Source organism: Pan troglodytes, chromosome 7 (genome assembly GCF_028858775.2).
Source record: "Pan troglodytes isolate AG18354 chromosome 7, NHGRI_mPanTro3-v2.0_pri, whole genome shotgun sequence".
NCBI classification, from domain to species: Eukaryota; Metazoa; Chordata; class Mammalia; order Primates; family Hominidae; genus Pan; species Pan troglodytes.
The window spans coordinates 47223709-47243090 of NC_072405.2; the positions used below are offsets into that span (position 1 = coordinate 47223709).

At 41.4% G+C, this 19382-nt stretch overlaps 1 protein-coding gene across 30 annotated transcripts in view; it reads left to right on the plus strand.

Moving 5' to 3' along the window:
- The window catches only part of TACC1 (transforming acidic coiled-coil containing protein 1), a 124627-nt gene that overhangs the window by 96537 nt on the left and 8708 nt on the right, over positions 1-19382 (plus strand). For 16 of the 30 annotated variants that reach the window (XR_010159493.1, XM_063817038.1, XM_024345126.3 and 13 more), the window contains 8 exons: positions 686-746; positions 2547-2754; positions 6506-6558; positions 11545-11670; positions 13857-13933; positions 15607-15650; positions 17671-17831; positions 18673-18779. Coding sequence is in view for 28 of the 30 variants with exons in the window: in XM_063817038.1 (XP_063673108.1) it covers positions 686-746; positions 2547-2754; positions 6506-6558; positions 11545-11670; positions 13857-13933; positions 15607-15650; positions 17671-17831; positions 18673-18779 (837 nt within the window). In the remaining 2 variants the exon portion in view is untranslated. The remainder of the gene's footprint in view (positions 1-685; positions 747-2546; positions 2755-6505; positions 6559-11544; positions 11671-13856; positions 13934-15606; positions 15651-17670; positions 17832-18672; positions 18780-19382) is intronic. The other 14 variants (XR_010159494.1, XM_063817040.1, XM_016959364.3 and 11 more) reach the window with 2 other exon arrangements.

Below are 19382 nucleotides of genomic sequence, written 5' to 3' on the forward strand. Positions count from 1 at the left end.
TTATTAGAACAGAATCTGATTTAGTCCTGTGATCACAAGTTGTGTGCTAATCTACAAATAACAGATGGTTCAAGCTTCCCCAGTTTCAGGCTTTGTGCAGCGTGTGACATTCATCTTCCATCTTACTACTTAATAGGAATGGTAACAGTTTACTCACATATTTTTATTTTTATACTTTTTATTGATGACAGTTCTTCTCTGTGAGCACACAAGTCTAACTGGAACTGTTTTATGAGACGTCTATGGCTTTTAGTGCAATAAAGAATTTTTAAAGAATTTGGTCCAGCGTGATGATTTTTCTAATGAATGTCAAAGCCAAGCGAGTGAGGCTCAGAGGAACTGATTGTCTCCAGCTGCTAAGGCTCTACTGTCTGCAAAGCTTTTGGTGGCGTGTAATTAAAAACCATAGACATCAGAGTGCTACTGTTTGACAACTCATAGAAGCAAGCTGAGGGGGTCTTTTCAGAGAATGAGCCCCGCTGTAGGTCTTTGCTTACCCCGTCTCTCTGGAGAAAACTCAGAGGCATAAAAGGTGTCCCTGCCTCTCTCCTGCGGCGATGTATGATTTGTGTGGTGCTGTATGCTTTGGCTTCTATCCGCACACACTGCTGTCTGCTCCATTTCATACCTTGACAGTTGTCAGTGTGATTGCAAACTGGCTTGTTTGTGTTTCTTCTCTTTCCAGGAGTGGCTGTAAGGTGAAGAAGCATGAAACTCAGTCTCTCGCCCTGGATGCATGTTCTCGGGTGAGTCTGTGCCCATCTCCAGAACGTCTCTGAGACCAGGGGTCCCCCAGTGGGAGTTTGCATCCCCCTGGCGGGTGGTTCAAAAGGACTTTCCAATGGGTACCTGAGTACTCAGCTTTAAGAAGCCAATTTCCAGATCCTTACTGTCCCTGAAGAGAAGGCCCGTGAAGACAAGGGAACCCTTTCACAATGACTCTTTTTTTTTTTGGTAAAATTCCCACTTTAAATGCTACAAAGATGCATCACCACAGGGTGTGAAAGTCTCCAGGGCACCGAAGGGAAGATCTGAAATACTGGTGTAGGTTCTAATAAGATAATTGACTCTAATAACTGGATGGTATTTTTCTTAAGTCAGATGGTTTTCTAATTCATTGCTTTCAACAATAGAGGAAAACCTGAGTTGTCAGCTGATAGGTCTAAAAATAATGTTTGATGATAGATTTTTTTGGGCACATAACTTGGAAAGGGGTTCAAAGAATTGAAAGGCACTTATGTTACAGAACTACTTTCTGTTTCATCTATTGTTTATATAAATAAGGTTTCTTAATGATTATATTGATAAAAATAGAAACCAGGAATAAAATTGATGTTGACCTTTGTTACATTCTAGCAATAAATAATATCCATCCATGACCGTATAAACTAATTGCAAAACAAAGCGAAGCCCAGGCCCATCTGATTGCAATGAGATCCTTTTGTTCTTTTTAAAACTTTCTCAGTATACTTATTACAGAAATACATTCATTGGTTAATAGAGTTCAATTTAACATAACTTTTCCTCTACAATTTGGATCAGAAACTTGGTATATGGTGTAAGATGTAAAAAAGGGGTGTGATGGGGGAAATTTGCAATCTGAGTTATTTTTCATCTGTTAACAAATGTGTAAAACATTCTCCCTCAGATTTTGCTAAAGTAGGCAGCAAGAACTATGAGAAATTTATCTTTGGTTTTCTTTAAAAAAAAAAAACAAAAACCCAAAACCCATATATTTAGTGCACTGTAAAAGTTTTTAAGAATTAGTGCAATAAAACATTTTGTAATTGATCTAACAACTTACTTTTGTGTCTGATAATACTTATCAAAACTTGCAATATTTTGAAAATAAGTTGTGCATTAATAAATGTGATAAGTCTCCAGCAGAAAAAATTTTAAGACTTAAAGAAAAAAGTTTCACAGAGACATTGGATAGAGACTTTTAAAAAGACTTTCAACCATGCAGATGTTTTTCATTTGGATAGTTTCTTGATGGAAGTGGGATGGAAATACAGATTTAGAGAGGAAAAGGAATAACATAAATTTCTGACTTATTCAGGAACTTGTTCATTTAAATTTACATATGGTATCAAATCACTAAGGTAACTAGATAGCATTAAGTAAATTCAATATTTAGAATATTCCAGATATTACATTCTTTGCAATTATTTAAACTTATGCCAAAAAGTTTTTAGATGTCACTTGAAAATGCAATGGGGGACATAGATTTTCAAAAAAAAATTAGGTATATGAGCAAAAAAATTGAAAACCATTGTCTTAAACCACTTAAACTGCTTGCTTATAAACTTAACCTAGAGAAGATCATTTTTTAAAACCTCAGACTCAAGTTACAGAAACTAGGTTCTATAAAACAGCATCTCACAATTGAAAGACTCCAACTTCCTCCTTGCTTTGTACCCAGGTCTGTGGTTAACCTCTCACATATCTGTATGGAGTTGTGTCTACTTTGTTCCATTCATGGGATGTCACTTTTCCCCATTGCTTGCCCTCCTAAAGGGTAGCATCTTCTCTGTTGTGTTTCTCAGGATGAAGGGGCAGTGATCTCCCAGATTTCAGACATTTCTAATAGGGATGGCCATGCTACTGATGAGGAGAAACTGGCATCCACGTCATGTGGTCAGAAATCAGCTGGTGCCGAGGTGAAAGGTGAGCCAGAGGAAGACCTGGAGTACTTTGAATGTTCCAATGTTCCCGTGTCTACCATAAATCATGCGTTTTCATCCTCAGAAGCAGGTATGGAAGCATATCTTCATCTTTCTAATGTACATAAGCATGGAAATGCCTGAAAGCCTAATAAAGCAGGAGGAGCCTTACAGAGATTAAAGAATTGGGTCACTTGAAGGATAGATTTAGGATGCTGACCTATGCTTTGCTTCTTTACCTGGAAAAGGGACACAAAGTGCTTATTGAAGTACTAGGAACGTAGAGATACTTGTGACAAGTTGTATAGGAGATGCTGATGTATGTGAGACTGCTTGAATTTCTTTATAATTTTATGTGAATATGGCCATATCTTAAAGTATAGTGGTGTGTTAGTTCATTTGCGTTGCTGTAAAGGAATACCTGAGAATGGCTAATTTATAGGAAAAAGAGGTTTATTTGGTTCATGGTTCTGCAGACTGTAGAATAAGCATGGCGCCAGTGCCTGCTTCTGGTGAGGGACTCAGGAAGCTTCCAATCATGGTGGAAGGCAAGGGGGAGCAAGTGTGTCACATGGCGAGAGGTGGGAGGAAGAGGGGGCGGGGAGGATGCCAGGCTATTTTTAACAAAGATTTCACAGAAACTAACAGCAAGAAGTCACTCATTACCACAAGGAGGGCACCAAGCTATTCATGAGGGATCTGCTCCTATGACCCAGCCACCTCCCATTAGGCCTCACTTCCAACTGTTGATCAGGTTTCAACATGAGATTTAGGGGGCAAATATTTAAACTATATCAAATGGCCTATAAATATGTCATATGTTTGACTTTTTTGTGATTGTTATACTCATTGTTTAACTTAGAGAAATAACAACTAACATGTATGGTGCCTTACCATGTACAGGCATTGTTTTAAGTGCTTTGCATATACTCATTCATAGCAAGGTGTTACCCTTTTCTCACTTCTTCAGAGAAACAAAGTAAGTCAAAGAAGTTAAGTGACTTGATTAAAGTCACTTGGCTAGGGTAGGACAGAAAAGTGGTATCTTTTTCCTCACCACAAGGTTCATGGCTGAGACATCTCTAACAAAAGATCAACAAGAGAAAAGTGTACAAATATATTTAATATAAGTTTTACATGACATTAGAGCCTCCAGAAATGAAGACCCAAAGGGACAGGGAAAACTGTACTTTTACAGATAGTTGTGCAGAAGTATAATTGGAGGACAGAAGGGTGTGATCTATGGTAATAAACCAGGGGAACTTAGCAAGTCCTGTTTGTTCCAATTCCTCTTGGTGTCTGTGTGTTTCTGGATAAGGACATTGTTTTTCTCTGTGTACAGGGAGGACCCCTCTTGTAATGAGGTCTTATGAACTATTTTCAGGGGAAGGTCTGAGGGGTTGCTTTATGGCCTGCTTCAGGAAAGGGGGCAGGAGAGGGGCCGAGAGACCTCCCTGCTTCTGCTGTGTCCTCAAATGCGAAGGCACCATATTTTGGTGAAGTGTGTTCTGAACCTCATCATTAGTAAATGGTAGAACTACATTTGACTCTAAGCAGTCTGGTTCCATGGTCTTTTCGCCACAATGCCAAAGTATGAAGAGATTATTTTCATGATACTAGGCTACTGTAAATTTTCCTGGTACAGATGTGGTAAGTTGAGATTGACCAGTGCACTGTAAAATCTTTCTTAACATGCCAATGAGGAACCTGGGCTAACCAGGGTGGAAGCCTCTTATTGATGGACTCAGCAGATCATTCTAGAGCTAAGCCCCTCTTTCTTGGGACCCCAGTTACATCCTTGGCCTTAAACTTTACTTATGAAAAGTTTAGAACCATGTTCCTGACTACATTAAACATTATTAAAAACTCAGATCTTCTTAACATAATTTTGTTCATGGGCTTTTACATATAGAATTTTAAAAGTCATGATCTGCCATTAAGCCAGGGAAGCAGATGGAAAGTCAGGACTTGGAGCAATTTATTCCCCCTGGCCTCCTTCTCATCCCAGGCCTCAGTCTCTCATCTATAAAATAATATGCCAGGCATTGTTCCTGATTTCTTCCAATACTGCCTTCTGCCCTGACATCTTTCCCAAAGATATTGTTCGCCATTCCCCCAGTTTCTTGGGGTTAATCCTGAGTATTCTTAACACCTGCCTTGGTTTTTTTTCCATCTGAAGTGTCTTCCTTTGCTGCCTCTTACACAGATCTGCACATCCCTTCAGGTCTCTCCAGCATGCTTTTGCTCCCACATTTCCTTTCCCCCTTCCTGTTCCACAGTACCTAGTGCAGTGTGTTAATTACAGGAAGGTAATATTATAAACTTACTGAGGTTAGAGACTACCAGTCATCTTTGAGTCACCTTTGACACAGTACATGGTAAACATTTATTGAATTATATTCTTCCTCACTAGAGGAAATTCCTTCAACAAAAATTTATGTAGAGAGCTGGGGCCCTGTACATACAGTGCTGTCTTCAAAGTTAGCAAACAGCAAGGGGAACATATTTAAACAAGTGGTTACATTGTAACTGATCAGCAGCATCACAAGCAAGTGGAGGCTGCGGTCCTGGGTGTGGGAATGGCTACAGGCCCTGTTAGGTGAATCCTGACTGTGTCCTGGTGAGTGTCCCCTTGAAGCTGGGTCCTGATGGATACTTACTAGATGTTCTCCAGGAAATGAGATTTTCACACAGCCATGGGAAGAAAGCTGCCATGTTGGTAAAAGGCCTGGTTGCTTTCTGTAAGTATCTGGCCAAGTGGGAAACAAGGTCATACCGTGGAATCTGGGCTTGATCCTATAGGTAGGGAGGGGGAGGTTGAAGGTTTTTGAATAAGGGAGTGATGGTCACATTTGTGTTTTAAATAATTAGCTATTGACAACAATAGTAGTTAGTGATTGCCATGTGGAGGATTGTGACTTTAAACTTTTGTATGCTTTTCTGTATTTTTATGTTTAATTTAATGAATGCATCTTCTGGTTATTTTATTTTTTATTTTTCTTATTTTTGAGACTGAGTTTCGCTCTTGTTGCCCCGGCTGGAGTGTGGTGGCGCTATCTCAACTCACTGCAACCTCCAGCTCCCGGGTTCAAGCGATTCTCCTGCTTCAGCCTCCCAAGTAGCTGAGATTATAGGCATGCGCCACCACGCCCAGCTAATTTTTGTATTTTTAGTAGACGAGGCTTCGCCATGTTGGCCAGGCTGGTCTCCTGACCTCAGATGATCCACCCACCTTGGCCTCCCAAAGTGCTGGGATTACAGGCATGAGCCACTGTGCCCAGCCATCTTCTGGTTATTTTAAATGTCATCCTCTACCCTAGTAGAGTAGAGGATAGACCTGAGACAAGGAAGCCCATTTGAAGGGTGTGGAGGGGAGAATGAGTTTAGTTTCGCTGCCTTGAATTTTAAAGCTTATTATCTTATCTGCTGCATTAATTAGATCAAGGCCACCCTTCTGGGCTGGAATTTAAATTCACTCCGACTTGATGATTAAAAAAAAGCATTCGGTGTTACACAGTGTCCCCTTTCTGAAATAATGCCATAGTTAGTAAGACACATTTTTGCAAACTTTTAATGGACACAAGGGGGCAGCCTTGCTGTTCTTTCAGCCTGAAGGCTGACGACCTGTTTGTGGCTGACTAACCATGTGCTCCTCTTCTGAATGTCATGGACTTATAACAGCACTCAACAAAATGCCAGCGCTCCTTTTAAATAAAATCTTAAAATGCTTTTCATGTGTTCATAAGTCATTCTCGCCTGCACTGGGGTTTCCAAGAGCCTTTCACTAGGGAGGAAAGGAACCGACTTCTTGGGATAACTATAAAAATGACTTTCTGTCTTAGGCATAGAGAAGGAGACGTGCCAGAAGATGGAAGAAGACGGGTCCACTGTGCTTGTAAGTTCCGGAATGTGGAGGGCCGGGTGGGACTCAGGTTTCCTTCAGTATTTGTTTTGAAGCCCATGTGAATTTGTTAAATTCTGGTCAGTGTTAGGTGATGAGGATAAAATGTAAATGAGATAGTTTCTTCACTTGAAGAACACATAGTCTCTGCATTGTAACCCTAGCCGCAGGTAGCTGTGGAGCACTTGAACTGTAGCTACTCAGAAAAAGAAGAAGCATAAATGTCTCAACTTTTTATATTAACTACATGTTGAGATGATAATATTTTGGATGTCTTGGGTTAACTAAGTTTTATTATTATCATTATTATTGTTGTTATTATTATTATTATTATTATTGTTATTTGAGACAGTCTCACTCTGTTCCCCAGGCTGGAGTACAGTGGTGCGATCTTGGCTAACTGCAACCTCCACCTCCTGGGCTCAAGTGATCCTTCTACCACAGCCTCCCAAGTAGCTGGAACTAGAGGCACGTGCCACCACACCCAGCTAGTTTTTGTATTTTTTGCAGAAATGGGGTCTTGCCATGTTACCTAGGCTGGTCTCAAACTCCTGGGCTCAAGCAATCTGCCCATCTCCGCCTCCCAAAGTGCTGGGATTACAGGCATGAGCCCCTGCACCTGGCTGGTTTACTCAGTTCTTTTTTTTTTTTTTTTTGAGACAGAGTTTCACTCTTGTCACCCAGGTTGGAGTACAGTGACGCAATCTCGGCTCACTACAACCTCCACCTACTGGGTTCAAGCAATTCTCCTCCCTCAGCCTCCTCAGTAGCTGGGATTACAGGCATGCGCCACCACGCCCGGCTAATTTTTGTATTATTAGTAGAGATGGGGTTTCACCATGTTGGCCAAGCTGGTCTCAAACTCCTGACCTCAGGTGATCCACCTGCCTTGGCCTCCTGAAGTGCTGGGATTACAGGCATGAGCCACTGCGCCCAGCCCATTTACTCAGTTCTTAAACTTTAAACTTCCTAATTCCCAACTGATTCATCCATAAAATGAGTAGCACCCATCTGCCTTATCAAAGTGGTTGTAAGGATAAGATGAAATGACAACGTGAAAGATTTAAGCTGTAAAGTGCTAGAATACACTGTTGTGTTAGAATACACTGGTGTGGTGTTGATAGGAAACACGTGGAAAAGAGAGTGAAAAGGAAGAGAGTGAAAAAGAAAAATGGCAAACACTGTCTCTGAAGCCAGCTGGTGAGGAACATATCATATGCTGTGACCTTTTAAAAGCAACTCCTTTTGAACTTCCCAACATAAATTAATTTCTGCTTCCTTAGAACATTGAATAAACATTGTATAAAGAAATTTCACCATGCAAAACATTGAATGAAAAAATCATCTATTTAATCCATCATTCACTTTTTAAGTTTATCTGTGTTGCTCTGAAGTCCATTCTTATGTGGTCTTGTGCCCAGCAGTAGGTGGTGGCTGGACTAAGGCCAGAGTACAATCAGTGGTAGGAGTCAGTCTCTCCTTGCTTTTCAGCTGTTGTTCCACAGCATTTTTCACGTAAGAAGTTAACTTTTCTTTTTAAGTTTTAAATGTTTTAAAAGGTGAGTTCATTTGGCTTTTTTGGGCACGTCTCTGTTAGAGTACGGCAGGGGCTGATACTGCTCCGTTGTGATTGAGGACAAATGAGCACAGTCAGCACACTGCCACAGATTAGTGATGCGAATTCTCCACAGCCACGGGAATCAGTGGCATCTGTGCTCACTGTAAATTTGCAACCGGGAGTCCATTGAGTTCTATTGTCTATAGACTGGTCTTTGTTGGTCCTCAATTGTGAATGTTTTGAGGGACTGGGAGAAGCACTGGCAAACATGAAATAAAGCCCTTTTGGAAGGATATGATTGATTGATTTAGCGTCTTCATTAAAGACATATTAGATGGCCCAGGCCTAAAACAGATCTTCTGGCCAATTCTCTGTGATGGTAGATTCTATAACAAGCTTGTCCAACTTGCTTAATTTTGTTGTTGTTGTTATGATTGGTTTTGTTTTAGGCTTTTAGCAGCCTGAAGCCATAGTTTTTAGTTTCTGTCTCTAGTGATAAGCGGAAAAGAGGGATGAGGAAGGGGCTTTACTGCCCCAACCAGAAACAGAAACTAAGAACCCATGACTGCATTCTCTCCCTTGGACACCCCTGTGAAATGTTCTGCACTTTTTGATAAGCAACCTAAAGGACTAAGGAATGTAAAAAGTTAAATCCTAGGAGGCTGGAAAAGATGGCTAAAGTAAGCAAGGGCATACATTCCTGCCCTGACACCTGTAAGAGTTGTTGCATTTTGAGTAGTGAGGTTTGTAAATGTGGCCAGGCAGAGAGGAGAGTGGCTGGGGAGAGTCGGCAGGCTGAAGAGCCCACTCACCTGGAGACATTAAACACCATCTAAGGTTTGATCTCCTACCGCCTGCTCAGGATGCTGCCTCTTCCGGACCCCACATGTGTTAGCATTGAGTTGTTAGGCAGACTGAATTCATTTACCCTCTCAACAAATGAATGAGATGCTGAACTCTGTAATGGATGTTGATGTTTTCCTGGCTATGAAGATTTTTAGGGGGCGTATTTCCCATATTCTCACGAAATTGGTAGCCATGGAAAGCACTGAGAGTCTGTTTCCTAAAGTTGACTTAACCTGGGGACTCTGGCTTAAACTAAGAACTCAGAAGAGACTGACCCATGAAATGTTGTTAATTTAGAATCAGAAGTTTAACAGTGAGGTGAATCAAGTCTCAACTTGACCTCCTGTATTACCTCCCTTTAGGCAAGTAAAAGTTTCTTGATAAGAAACAAGGCACAGGAAGTTAGTGAGATGATTCAAATGTCCAGGGGTGTATCAGCTATCTGCTGCTGTGTAACACATTACTCCAACACTTAAAGCAAGTGTTTATTATCTCATTGTTTCTGTGCGTCAGGAATCTTGGGCAGCTTTGCTGGGTGCCTCTGACTCAGGATCTGTTACAGGCTGTGCAATCCAGGTGTTGATCAGGGCTGCAGTCATATCCAGGCTTGACTTGGGGAGGATCTGCTTCCAAGCTCACTCATGTGGTTGTTGGCAAGTCTCAGGTCCCCACTGGCTATTAGCAGAGACATCGGCTCCTTGCCACATGGGCCTTTCCCTGTAGCTTCTCAAAACATGGAAGTCAGAGTTTGTTCAGAACCTAACCTCAGAAGTGACATCCATGACGTTTGCCATATTCTAATGAGTCACTAGGTCCAGCCTACACTCAAAGGGAAGAGATTACAGAGGGAGGGGATTAGTACTGGAGGTAGGGGTTACTGGGGGGCATTTTAGAGGCTGCCCACTGCAAGTGCCTTCTGGTTCTAGTGGTAGATCTATCCCAAGAGAGAAAAGGGAGGTTTTGTGGGTACCTTGGACTTCTGTTGGCATGGTGGGCTGCCCTCCCCCAAATGCTGCTGGAACATGGGCGCACTGCCAGCTTGTGGCTTTTGTATTTTGCTTTTCTGTGGCCTGAGACAGGTTTCTATTTTGGGCCCATGGCTGAGGTCTGTGAAGCTGCATGCTAAAATTCTGTTTCTGAGCATTTTCTAGAGAGAGGGTAAAACTATAATGACTCTGAAAAATTTAAAAGCCACTCGTCTACGTTCACCTTGGACTTTCTGTTTAGTGTTGATTCACACAAGATGTAACTGGTTGATTATAATCAGTAACTAATTGATTAGTTATCCCACATTTAAGATTAAGATTATTCCAGGTCACTTCGGCATTTTGGATGTTCCCAAAGTATTAGATGACTCATTTATATAAAAAGTTTACTTCTGGCCGGGCGCGGTGGCTCACGCCTGTAATCCCAGCACTTTGGGAGGCCGAGGCGGGCAGATTGCAAGGTCAGGAGATTGAGACCATCCTGGCTAACACGGTGAAACCCCGTCTCTACTAAAAATACAGAAAAATTAGCCGGGCGTGGTGGCGGGCACCTGTAGTCCCAGCTACTCAGGAGGCTGAGGCAGGAGAATGGCGTGAACCCAGGAGGCGGAGCTTGCAGCGAGCCGAGATTGCGCCACTGCACTCTAGCCTGGGCCACAGAGTGAGACCCCGTCTCAAAAAAAAAAAAAAAAAAAGTTTACTTCCGTAGGTAGGAGGAATAGCCAGCAAAAACGTCTTTTAGGAAGGAAAATAGTACAAAGTCCATGTTCTCATGAAAAGAAAAGTTTGCCAGTGTTTCGCTCTGGAACCTGAGCTTATGAAAGAAGCTCCTCAGAGCTTCTGAGCCAGCACCTCAGAGGGCGAAGTGCTGCCAGAAGGGAGTGGAAAACTTAGTAGCAAGGAAGAACCAACACACAGGCATGGTCCTTGACTTATGTATGGCCATTTTGCATATGGGCAACAATGGCACACACCCAGCAGGCTGGGTTACAGCAGGAGGTCGCTGCGGAGCAGCGGAAGTTCAGGATGATCCTGAATCATCCGGGTGAAAGGGTGGGGGTGAGAGTTCAAAGAGTTCAAATATATTTGCTATTTCTGCCTTCTTAGGCCTGAAAGTTAGTATTTTAGAAACATTTCCATCTGCAGTGGCTAAAGATACATACAAAGCATCGATATGTAACAGGAGCAGCTGTCACTTGTTTTTGTTTTTGCTTTTTTAAAAAAGAAATTCCCATTTACATGGAGCTTATCCCCAGAAACTTAATCATGGGTGTGTTTCTCTTTTATCCATGTGGTTCTTTGGTGACTGGCCGCTATTATAAGTACACTGTCTCCCTTTTAGATCAGAATAAAATTTCTCTAGGTTATCTGCTCAACAGAAGCTAAGACCACTCTGATAGTCATTATAACAGTTTTTCTTTAGTTACTTCCATAATTAGATTTGTTTTTTAAAAAGCTTCCCCCTGCTGACTTTTCTTTAAACATGGTTTTAAAGGATGTGATCAATTGAGTAATGAGGAAGTTGTTGAAGGATGTCTGGGGTTAAGAAGCTGAAAGCTGACAGATTCAGTGTAATCCCTTTCCCCACAGGGGCTGCTTGAGTCCTCTGCAGAGAAGGCCCCTGTGTCGGTGTCCTGTGGAGGTGAGAGCCCCCTGGATGGGATCTGCCTCAGCGAATCAGACAAGACCGCCGTGCTCACCTTAATAAGAGAAGAGGTAAAAGCTCTCCTGTTTAGTCTGCTTATCACTCCATTTCTTTGTAAGGCCCATGTACCAGCAGGTAGATTGCATCTCTGCTGGCTCAAGTTATCACAGGCTGGAAGTTCTTATTACCTGCAGCTTGTTTAGGTCGTAAAAGGGCCCCCTGTGGCAGTGGTGCTGGAGTCCTGACATTCTGGTCTCCAGGGTAAAATGTTGACAATCTGAAATATTCTTAAGAATTTTGTACCCTTCTTTATCTTTCAGCCCTGACATTTAAAATACCTAATTTTGCCAGCTTTGCTCCCATGTGTAACTAAATCAGTGCTTTTATTTTACAGAGGATATATGCTAATGCCTAAACATTTGTAATTTTTTTGCAGTAATACACAGTTGTTTCCTACTTTCATCCATTCTTTAAACCGTTCAACTCTCCGATTCCTGTATTGTGTTTCTTGAACAGCCTTTGTTCAAAATAGATCACTGCTAGGCCTTTCCTGGTTATCTGAAAAATATGAAAGACACTGTTGTGTACCATTAATAAGTTGCCCACCCTCTCCTGTCATATATCTATGCTGTATTTTGTGTGTTTGGTTTGTGTGTTTCTTGACAATTCCACCTGTTCTTAAAGGAAGGTGTGGCAATTTTATTTTTATAGTTTTTAGTTTTATAGTTTTTTTTAGTTTTAATTTTTATAGTATGCCGAAAGTGGTTAAGCACCTCAGCTGTAGGTCTTTTATAGCTTTCTAAAATAGCATCAAGTTGGTAATGAGGGATGTCAGCTAGTCCTGTTTTCAAAACTTGGGAGCAGTGGTAATAAGGCCCACCAAAATCTTTTTTTTTTTTTGAGATAAAATCTTGGCGCAGTAGCTCATGCCTGTAATCCCAGCGCTTTGGGAGGCCAAGGCGGGCGGATCACCTGAGTTCAGGAATTCGAGACCAGACTGACCAACGTGGAGAAACCCCATCTCTACTAAAAAAAAAAAAAAAATACAAAATTAGCTGGGCGTGGTGATGCATGCCTGTAATCCCAGCTACTTGGGAGGCTGAGGTGGGAGAATCGCTTGAACCTGGGAGACGAAGGTTGTGGTGAGCTGAGATCGCACCATTGCACTCCAACCTGGGCAACAAGAGCGAAACTCCATCTCAGAAAAATAAAAATAAAATAAAAGACAAGATCTCACTCTGTCACCCAGGCTGAGTGCAGTGGCACAATTATAGCTCATTGCAGCCTCGAACTCCTAGGGTCAAGCGATCCTCTTGCCTCAGCTGCCTGAGTAGCTGGGACTGCAAGCACGCGCCACTGTCCCTGGCCAAAATCTTGTAAATGAGAAAAATGACTTGATGTTTTTCCTGGGAGTTAAACTATGAGATCACCACCTAATGGATCAAAGTAAAGAGGTGCCTGATTACCTGAAGCACACAGGATACATCCTTCTATGTTCTTGAGATCCTAATAAATATAACGAAACTACCAATTAGGAAGAGAGCGGCACGGCCAGGGAAGTACAGTAAGAGGAGCACCATGGCTGCCCATGCAAGCCCTGCCCAGGGCAAATAGAGTTTGAGGCAATGAATTTAGAGTATTTCCTTCCAGTTAGAAAGAGCATCCCAAATATGAGCCTAGGTTCCAGGCTAACTAGCAAGACTCTACCCATAAGTGACGGATGCTATAGCTAGATGTAGCCAGCTCATCTGAGCCCCCTCCTTCTGACTCTGTTTCTATGAAGCTGTCAGAAATCTCTATAGAAAGAGAATGTGTTGCTCATGCCAACTTCCAATGGTCTGACTTTGTGGCAGTTTCACTCTGGTGGCCTGGCATCAGCCGTGATTACATGGCCTTAGTTAAGAGTGAATACCTGCCAATCAGATGGCTCTGTTCTTGGTGTCTGTCCCAGTCAGGGCCTGGCCCTGCAGAGCTGAGAGCTAGACCCTGGACCAAGGTAAAGTTCACAGAGGCTGTAAATACCACTTGGGATTTCTGGGAGATGTTCTACTCATCTTTATTCCCGTGTCTGCATCCCAGCATTCAGTGTGGCTTAGAATATACTTTTCCAAATGGTTACAAACATTTAATATTGAAGTTTATATTTCTAATATAGATTGAACATCTTGGGTTAGACCTGGTTGTGTGCTATTTCAGTTCCCAGTCTTAAATGCAAATTGTAATAGATTGGGTAAAACTAAGCTTTATTGTACTCTAGATAATTACTAAAGAGATTGAAGCAAATGAATGGAAGAAGAAATACGAAGAGACCCGGCAAGAAGTTTTGGAGATGAGGTTAGACTGGAGGTTTTGGGGAGGGGCTGGATACTTTTATGCACTGTTAGATTTGATACAGATGAAGTGATGACAGTGTTTGCTTGCCACAGAACCAAGTGTTGAGAGCTCGAGGGCTTTGCTGTTTGCACCTTGCTTTGTGATTGAGAATGTTATTTCAGGAGTTATTGCTAACCAGTTATTATATTCAAATACTGTAGTTTATCTTGGGTTGTTCAGAACATATAACATGTAAACAGAACCCACATAATTCTTATCTTCTTAGAATTGACAGAAATTTGTATCAAAATATCCATTTGGAATACAGAAAAATAAGATTTATCCAATGATAGAGACACTGAAATTCATAATACTACTTTTTTTTTTTTTTTGAGGCAGGGTCTCACTCTGTCATCCAGGCTGGAGTGCAGTGGTGTGATCATGGCTCACTGCAGCCTCAACCTCCTGGGATCAACTGATCCTCTCCCCTCTGCCTCCCAAGTAGCTGGGACCACAGGCATGTGCCACCATGCCTGCATAATTTTTTTTAGAGATGAGGTCTCGCTCTGTTGCCCAGGCTGGTTTGTAACTCCTGAGCTCAAGCAATGCACCTGCCTCAGCCTCCCAAAGTGCTGGGATTGCAGGCATGAGCCACAGCGCCTGGTCCATAATACTTTTTAAAAATTAATTATGCATGAGAGTTTCAAATTACATAACCACCAAATAGATGATAGAAAGCTTGTTAACAAGAAACAAAATTGATTGACTTGAAATCGAAATCTTTTTATTTTTCCTCACTTTTAGAAAGGAGAGTTATGAGCCATGAAATGACTAAAGATGAAATCAAAGTAGAGAAGAAAAAAAGGCATAAATAATTCACACACAGTGTGGTCAACACTTGAATGATTAAAAAACATTTTAAGTATATCCCTCTAATTTGTTGCTCTTTTATTATTTGTCTTTTAAGCATTTCCTAGGTGTAAGGCCCTTTGCTGGGCTTGATGGAAAGGAAGGGACATTCCTGCTCTTAGAGAGCGGTAGCCATCCATAATAACCAACTTGGATATGACGTCAAAAGTGATGGGGGCACCACCATTGAGGGCAGGGGAGGACGTGATGCGACTCACAGAGCACCCAGCACTGGACTGGGTCAGAAGGACATTGTCATTCTTCACTAGAAGAAAGGTTAACCCAAGAGGTTGATCTTTAAAGTCTTCGAATAAGTGAAATACTTTTGGAATTAGGACACAAAATAAAACTTGTAACTGAATCAGAGGTAGGAGTGTCTGAAAGGGTGGATTGACTCAGGAAAGTCTAAAGTCAGATCGCATCTGTTAGGAAGAGCCCAGAAGAATATCTTTAACTTAGTTTGTAAAAGATTGACTCATCTAAGCAGAATGAATCTATTTCCTTGCAGTATTCAAATAGGTGCAAAGAGAAAGGGAAGGCAGTTGGTTCTATAAGTAAAATATAAGTTTGACTAAAGATAAAATCTTAACAAAAACCTTTTTAGAACCTTAAGAAACCTTATATAATGTTAAAAAAAAAAAAAAAACGAGAGCCCCAAAGCAGATAAATGGATTACATACATTGTCAGTGTACGTTAATGTGTTTAATTGTTTGGGACAGCATTTCTCCAACTTTCATTGTCTGAAAATCCTCCTCTGGTAATAAGTTCTTTTTTTCTCATTTAGGAAAATTGTAGCTGAATATGAAAAGACTATTGCTCAAATGATTGGTAAGGAGAACATTTTGTTTTTTGAGGGTATGAGCCATAGGATCTGTCTTAGTCTGTTCAGCCTGGTATAACAAAATATGTAAGCTAGGTAGCTTATAAACAACAAACATTTTTCATAGCTCTGGAGACAGGAGAGTTCAAGGTGCCCACAGATGAGATGTCTGGGGAGGGCCCATTCCTCATAGAAGGGGCTGGCTAGCTCTCTGGGGTCTCTTTTATAAGGACACTAATCCTGACATAATCACCTCCCAAATTCCCTTCCATGCCCACTTTCACCCTGAACATACTCACACACTGGGGATTAGGTTTCAATACACAAATTTGGGGTTGGGGGGTGGCATAAACTATAAGACCATAGCCAGATCCATTTATGATTTTCAGACCATGTCACAAACTTGTATTTGTCTGTCACTTAGATACAGTCGTCTCATTATTCGTGGGAGGTATGTTCTGTAAAGTTGCTGCAAACACAGAGTTAGTGAATACTAAACACTGCTCCTGGCCTGGCATGGTGGCTCACGCCTGTAATCCCAGCACTTTGGGAGGCTTGGGTAGGTGGATCACCTGAGGTTGAGAGTTCGAAAACAGCCTGACCAACATGGAGAAACCCCGTCTCTACTAATAATACAAAATTAGCTGGGCGTGGTGGTGCATGCCTGTAATCCCAGCTACTCGGGAGGCTGAGGCAGGAGAATTGCTTGAACCTGGGAGGCAGAAGTTACGGTGAGCCGAGATCGTGCCACTGCACTCCAGCCTGGGCAATGAGCAAAATTCCGTCTCAAAAAATAAATAAGTAAATACACACTGCTCCTAGGGAAAAGACAGAGTTAGAGTCTTGCATCTGGCCACAACATTTTCATTGCTTGATCAGTATATAACCTTGTTTTACGTGTGTTCCTGTTTAAAGACACCTTATTTAATATATATAGTTGATTCATTAACATTGAGCTCACAGTCAGCGGCACTTTGGCTCACGTCTGAACAGAGCTTCTGTAATGTATGTATTTTAAGGAACCTTACTGCCTTCTTGTGCTTGGTATCACTAGACAGCACTGTAGCACTGCCCTTGGAGGCCACTTAAAACAGTGAAGTCTCCGGCAAAAAGAACACAAGTGCAACAAACATGGCCTGAATAGACCAAAAGAAGAACACTTGTTTATAGAATGAATCAAGAAGGCAGAGTATTGCTTTGTTCAGTGTCAGCTGAGAGTGTGCATATCAGGTGACTAAAGCATTTTTGCACTCTGCACACATCCACAAATGACTGTCAAAGTCTAGGAGGATAGATTTTAGGATTACAAATAAATTTTAGCAAGTAGGCGAATTGGGAGGTATGGACTTGGTGAATAATGAGGGTCAACTGTAGTTAGGTTCATTTTAGAAGATGGCAGGCCTTGAATTCTGTGACTGTTGGTGGCCTGGTCACATCACTAACACCCACTGGGAGCATCCTGTGTTTTGGTGCAGGGTTCTTACTCTAGTGCAGATTGTAATTTCTCTGCATCAGACCCAGTGGTGCCTTTACAAAACAACAGGGATTGATCCTCCTGCATGGAATTTAGAGTCTCTTCTCATCTATATCATAAGGATTGACTCCCTAAACCAGAGTCTGTCCTTTCTCCCCTAAATTGCCGAAATGATACTTTCTATCATCCACATCACCTAACGCCTTCCCAGCTCAGGGCCTTACCACAGCTGTTCTTCTCTATGGAATATTCTCCCAGGTAGCTGTATGGCTCACATCCTCATTTCTGTCCGGTCTATGCTCAAATCTCTCCCCTGAGAGCAGGTACTTTCTGTACAGTAACAGCCCCCTCCCCGCCCCCATTCCTCCTTACCCTGCCTTGTTCTTTCCCCATCACTTGTTACCACGCGTCTCCCCCAACTAGAGTATAAGCCATAAGAGCGGGAATTTGGTCACATCCCCGGCTGTGTCCCTACCACGAGAACACTGATTGTCTTCTAAGGAGTGTCTATTTTTTGAATAAATATGTCGTTCCTTTTGACTTGTGATTCCCAGAAGATGAACAAAGGACAAGTATGACCTCTCAGAAGAGCTTCCAGCAACTGACCATGGAGAAGGAACAGGCCCTGGCTGACCTTAACTCTGTGGAAAGGTCCCTTTCTGATCTCTTCAGGAGATATGAGAACCTGAAAGGTGTTCTGGAAGGGTTCAAGAAGGTAGAGTGTTTTTTCCCTCTGTCTCCTGGTGTATTTCCAGTAGTGTATTTCCTTGGTAACTGGTCATCAAATACATATGCCAGAGGTTGTGGGTATCCTTTTAAATAGGAGCTCAGGGCCTACTGGCCTTGTGTCCTCTATTCCAGTGAAGCTGGATTTTTTTCCACATTTTTCCTTCTTTGGTTGTTCAGGCATCTGGCCCACTGGGTGCCATGTCTTGGCCATTCCTCTCCTGTGTCAAGCCAATAAGCCCCAGGCTGTGGCGTAGACTGCAAGAACTATTAATTGAACCCTCAGACCTCAGGTGAATTCTAGAAATGTTCTTTCTGGTAATTCACCTTTTCAGTTTTAGTAAAAGGGATTAGAAGGAATTCCATGTCTCTGAAAAATTCAAGCTACATATTCTAGAAGACATTAGTATAATGTTTCAAATTTAGATGTAAATGGGCCTGTTGATTTAATTTAACTTTACCATATCAACCAGACACAATTATAGCAATGAAATGGCTTTATTTTCATATTAAAATAAAAATGAAACTGGCCAGTTTATCAAATATGGAAATCGAATTGCCATTCAGTTTTGAATAACTGCCTTCCTAAAGTAGGCATATTGGTATAACTGACCCTTACTGTATGATATTGAAAATTAACACATGAAGACATTATGTAGAATTTCCTCAGTGAGAATTACATGTGGCTATTTCAAATTACTGAAGAGTATGAATAAAAGCCATCTGAATTAATTAGATTTTTCCATTCTTTAAAAAATGAAAACTCTGATATGTGGTAGATTAGAAGAAACAAAATGACCTGTTTATTTTCAATTTTTGCTTTGGAACAGAATGAAGAAGCCTTGAAGAAATGTGCTCAGGATTACTTAGCCAGAGTTAAACAAGAGGAGCAGCGATACCAGGCCCTGAAAATCCACGCAGAAGAGAAACTGGACAAGTAAGAGCTTGTAAATTTTGAATTTCACTGTTCATGATGTTGTGGGAAGATTGAGAGAGGAAAAAAAAATCACTGTTTCGCAACTCCAGGTTGTATTTTTATGTGTGTGTTTATTTCACTTTTTAAACCCTTTTCCCATTGTTAAAACATTAAAAAGTAAAAAAAGGTATATCTGCTCCTGCCTCCTTCCACTGGGTTCCCATCTTTCTCTATGCCAGGTAATCACCATTGTTGGTTTCTGTTTTTTCTTCCTATTACAATTTTTTTCTTTTTTATATGATTATAGCATACTTCGCTATTTTTGCTTAGCAATATAATTTTGAGAATCTTTCCATGTCAGTGCAAGAAGAGCTTCCTCTTTTTTTTCTAATAGCCACATGGTATTCCATTGTTGGAATGTATCATTTATTTAACAGTCCCCTCCTGTTAGACATTAAAGTTAATTCAAATGTCTTGCTGCCACAGACAGTGCTGTAGTAAGTGACCTGGTAGGTGATCGTTTTGCATGCCTGTGAGTTATCTTTATGATCTGTATGTTAGAAAAGGAATTGCTAGACCAAAGCATATGTGAATTTATAATTATAAGTGTTGTCAGATTGGCCC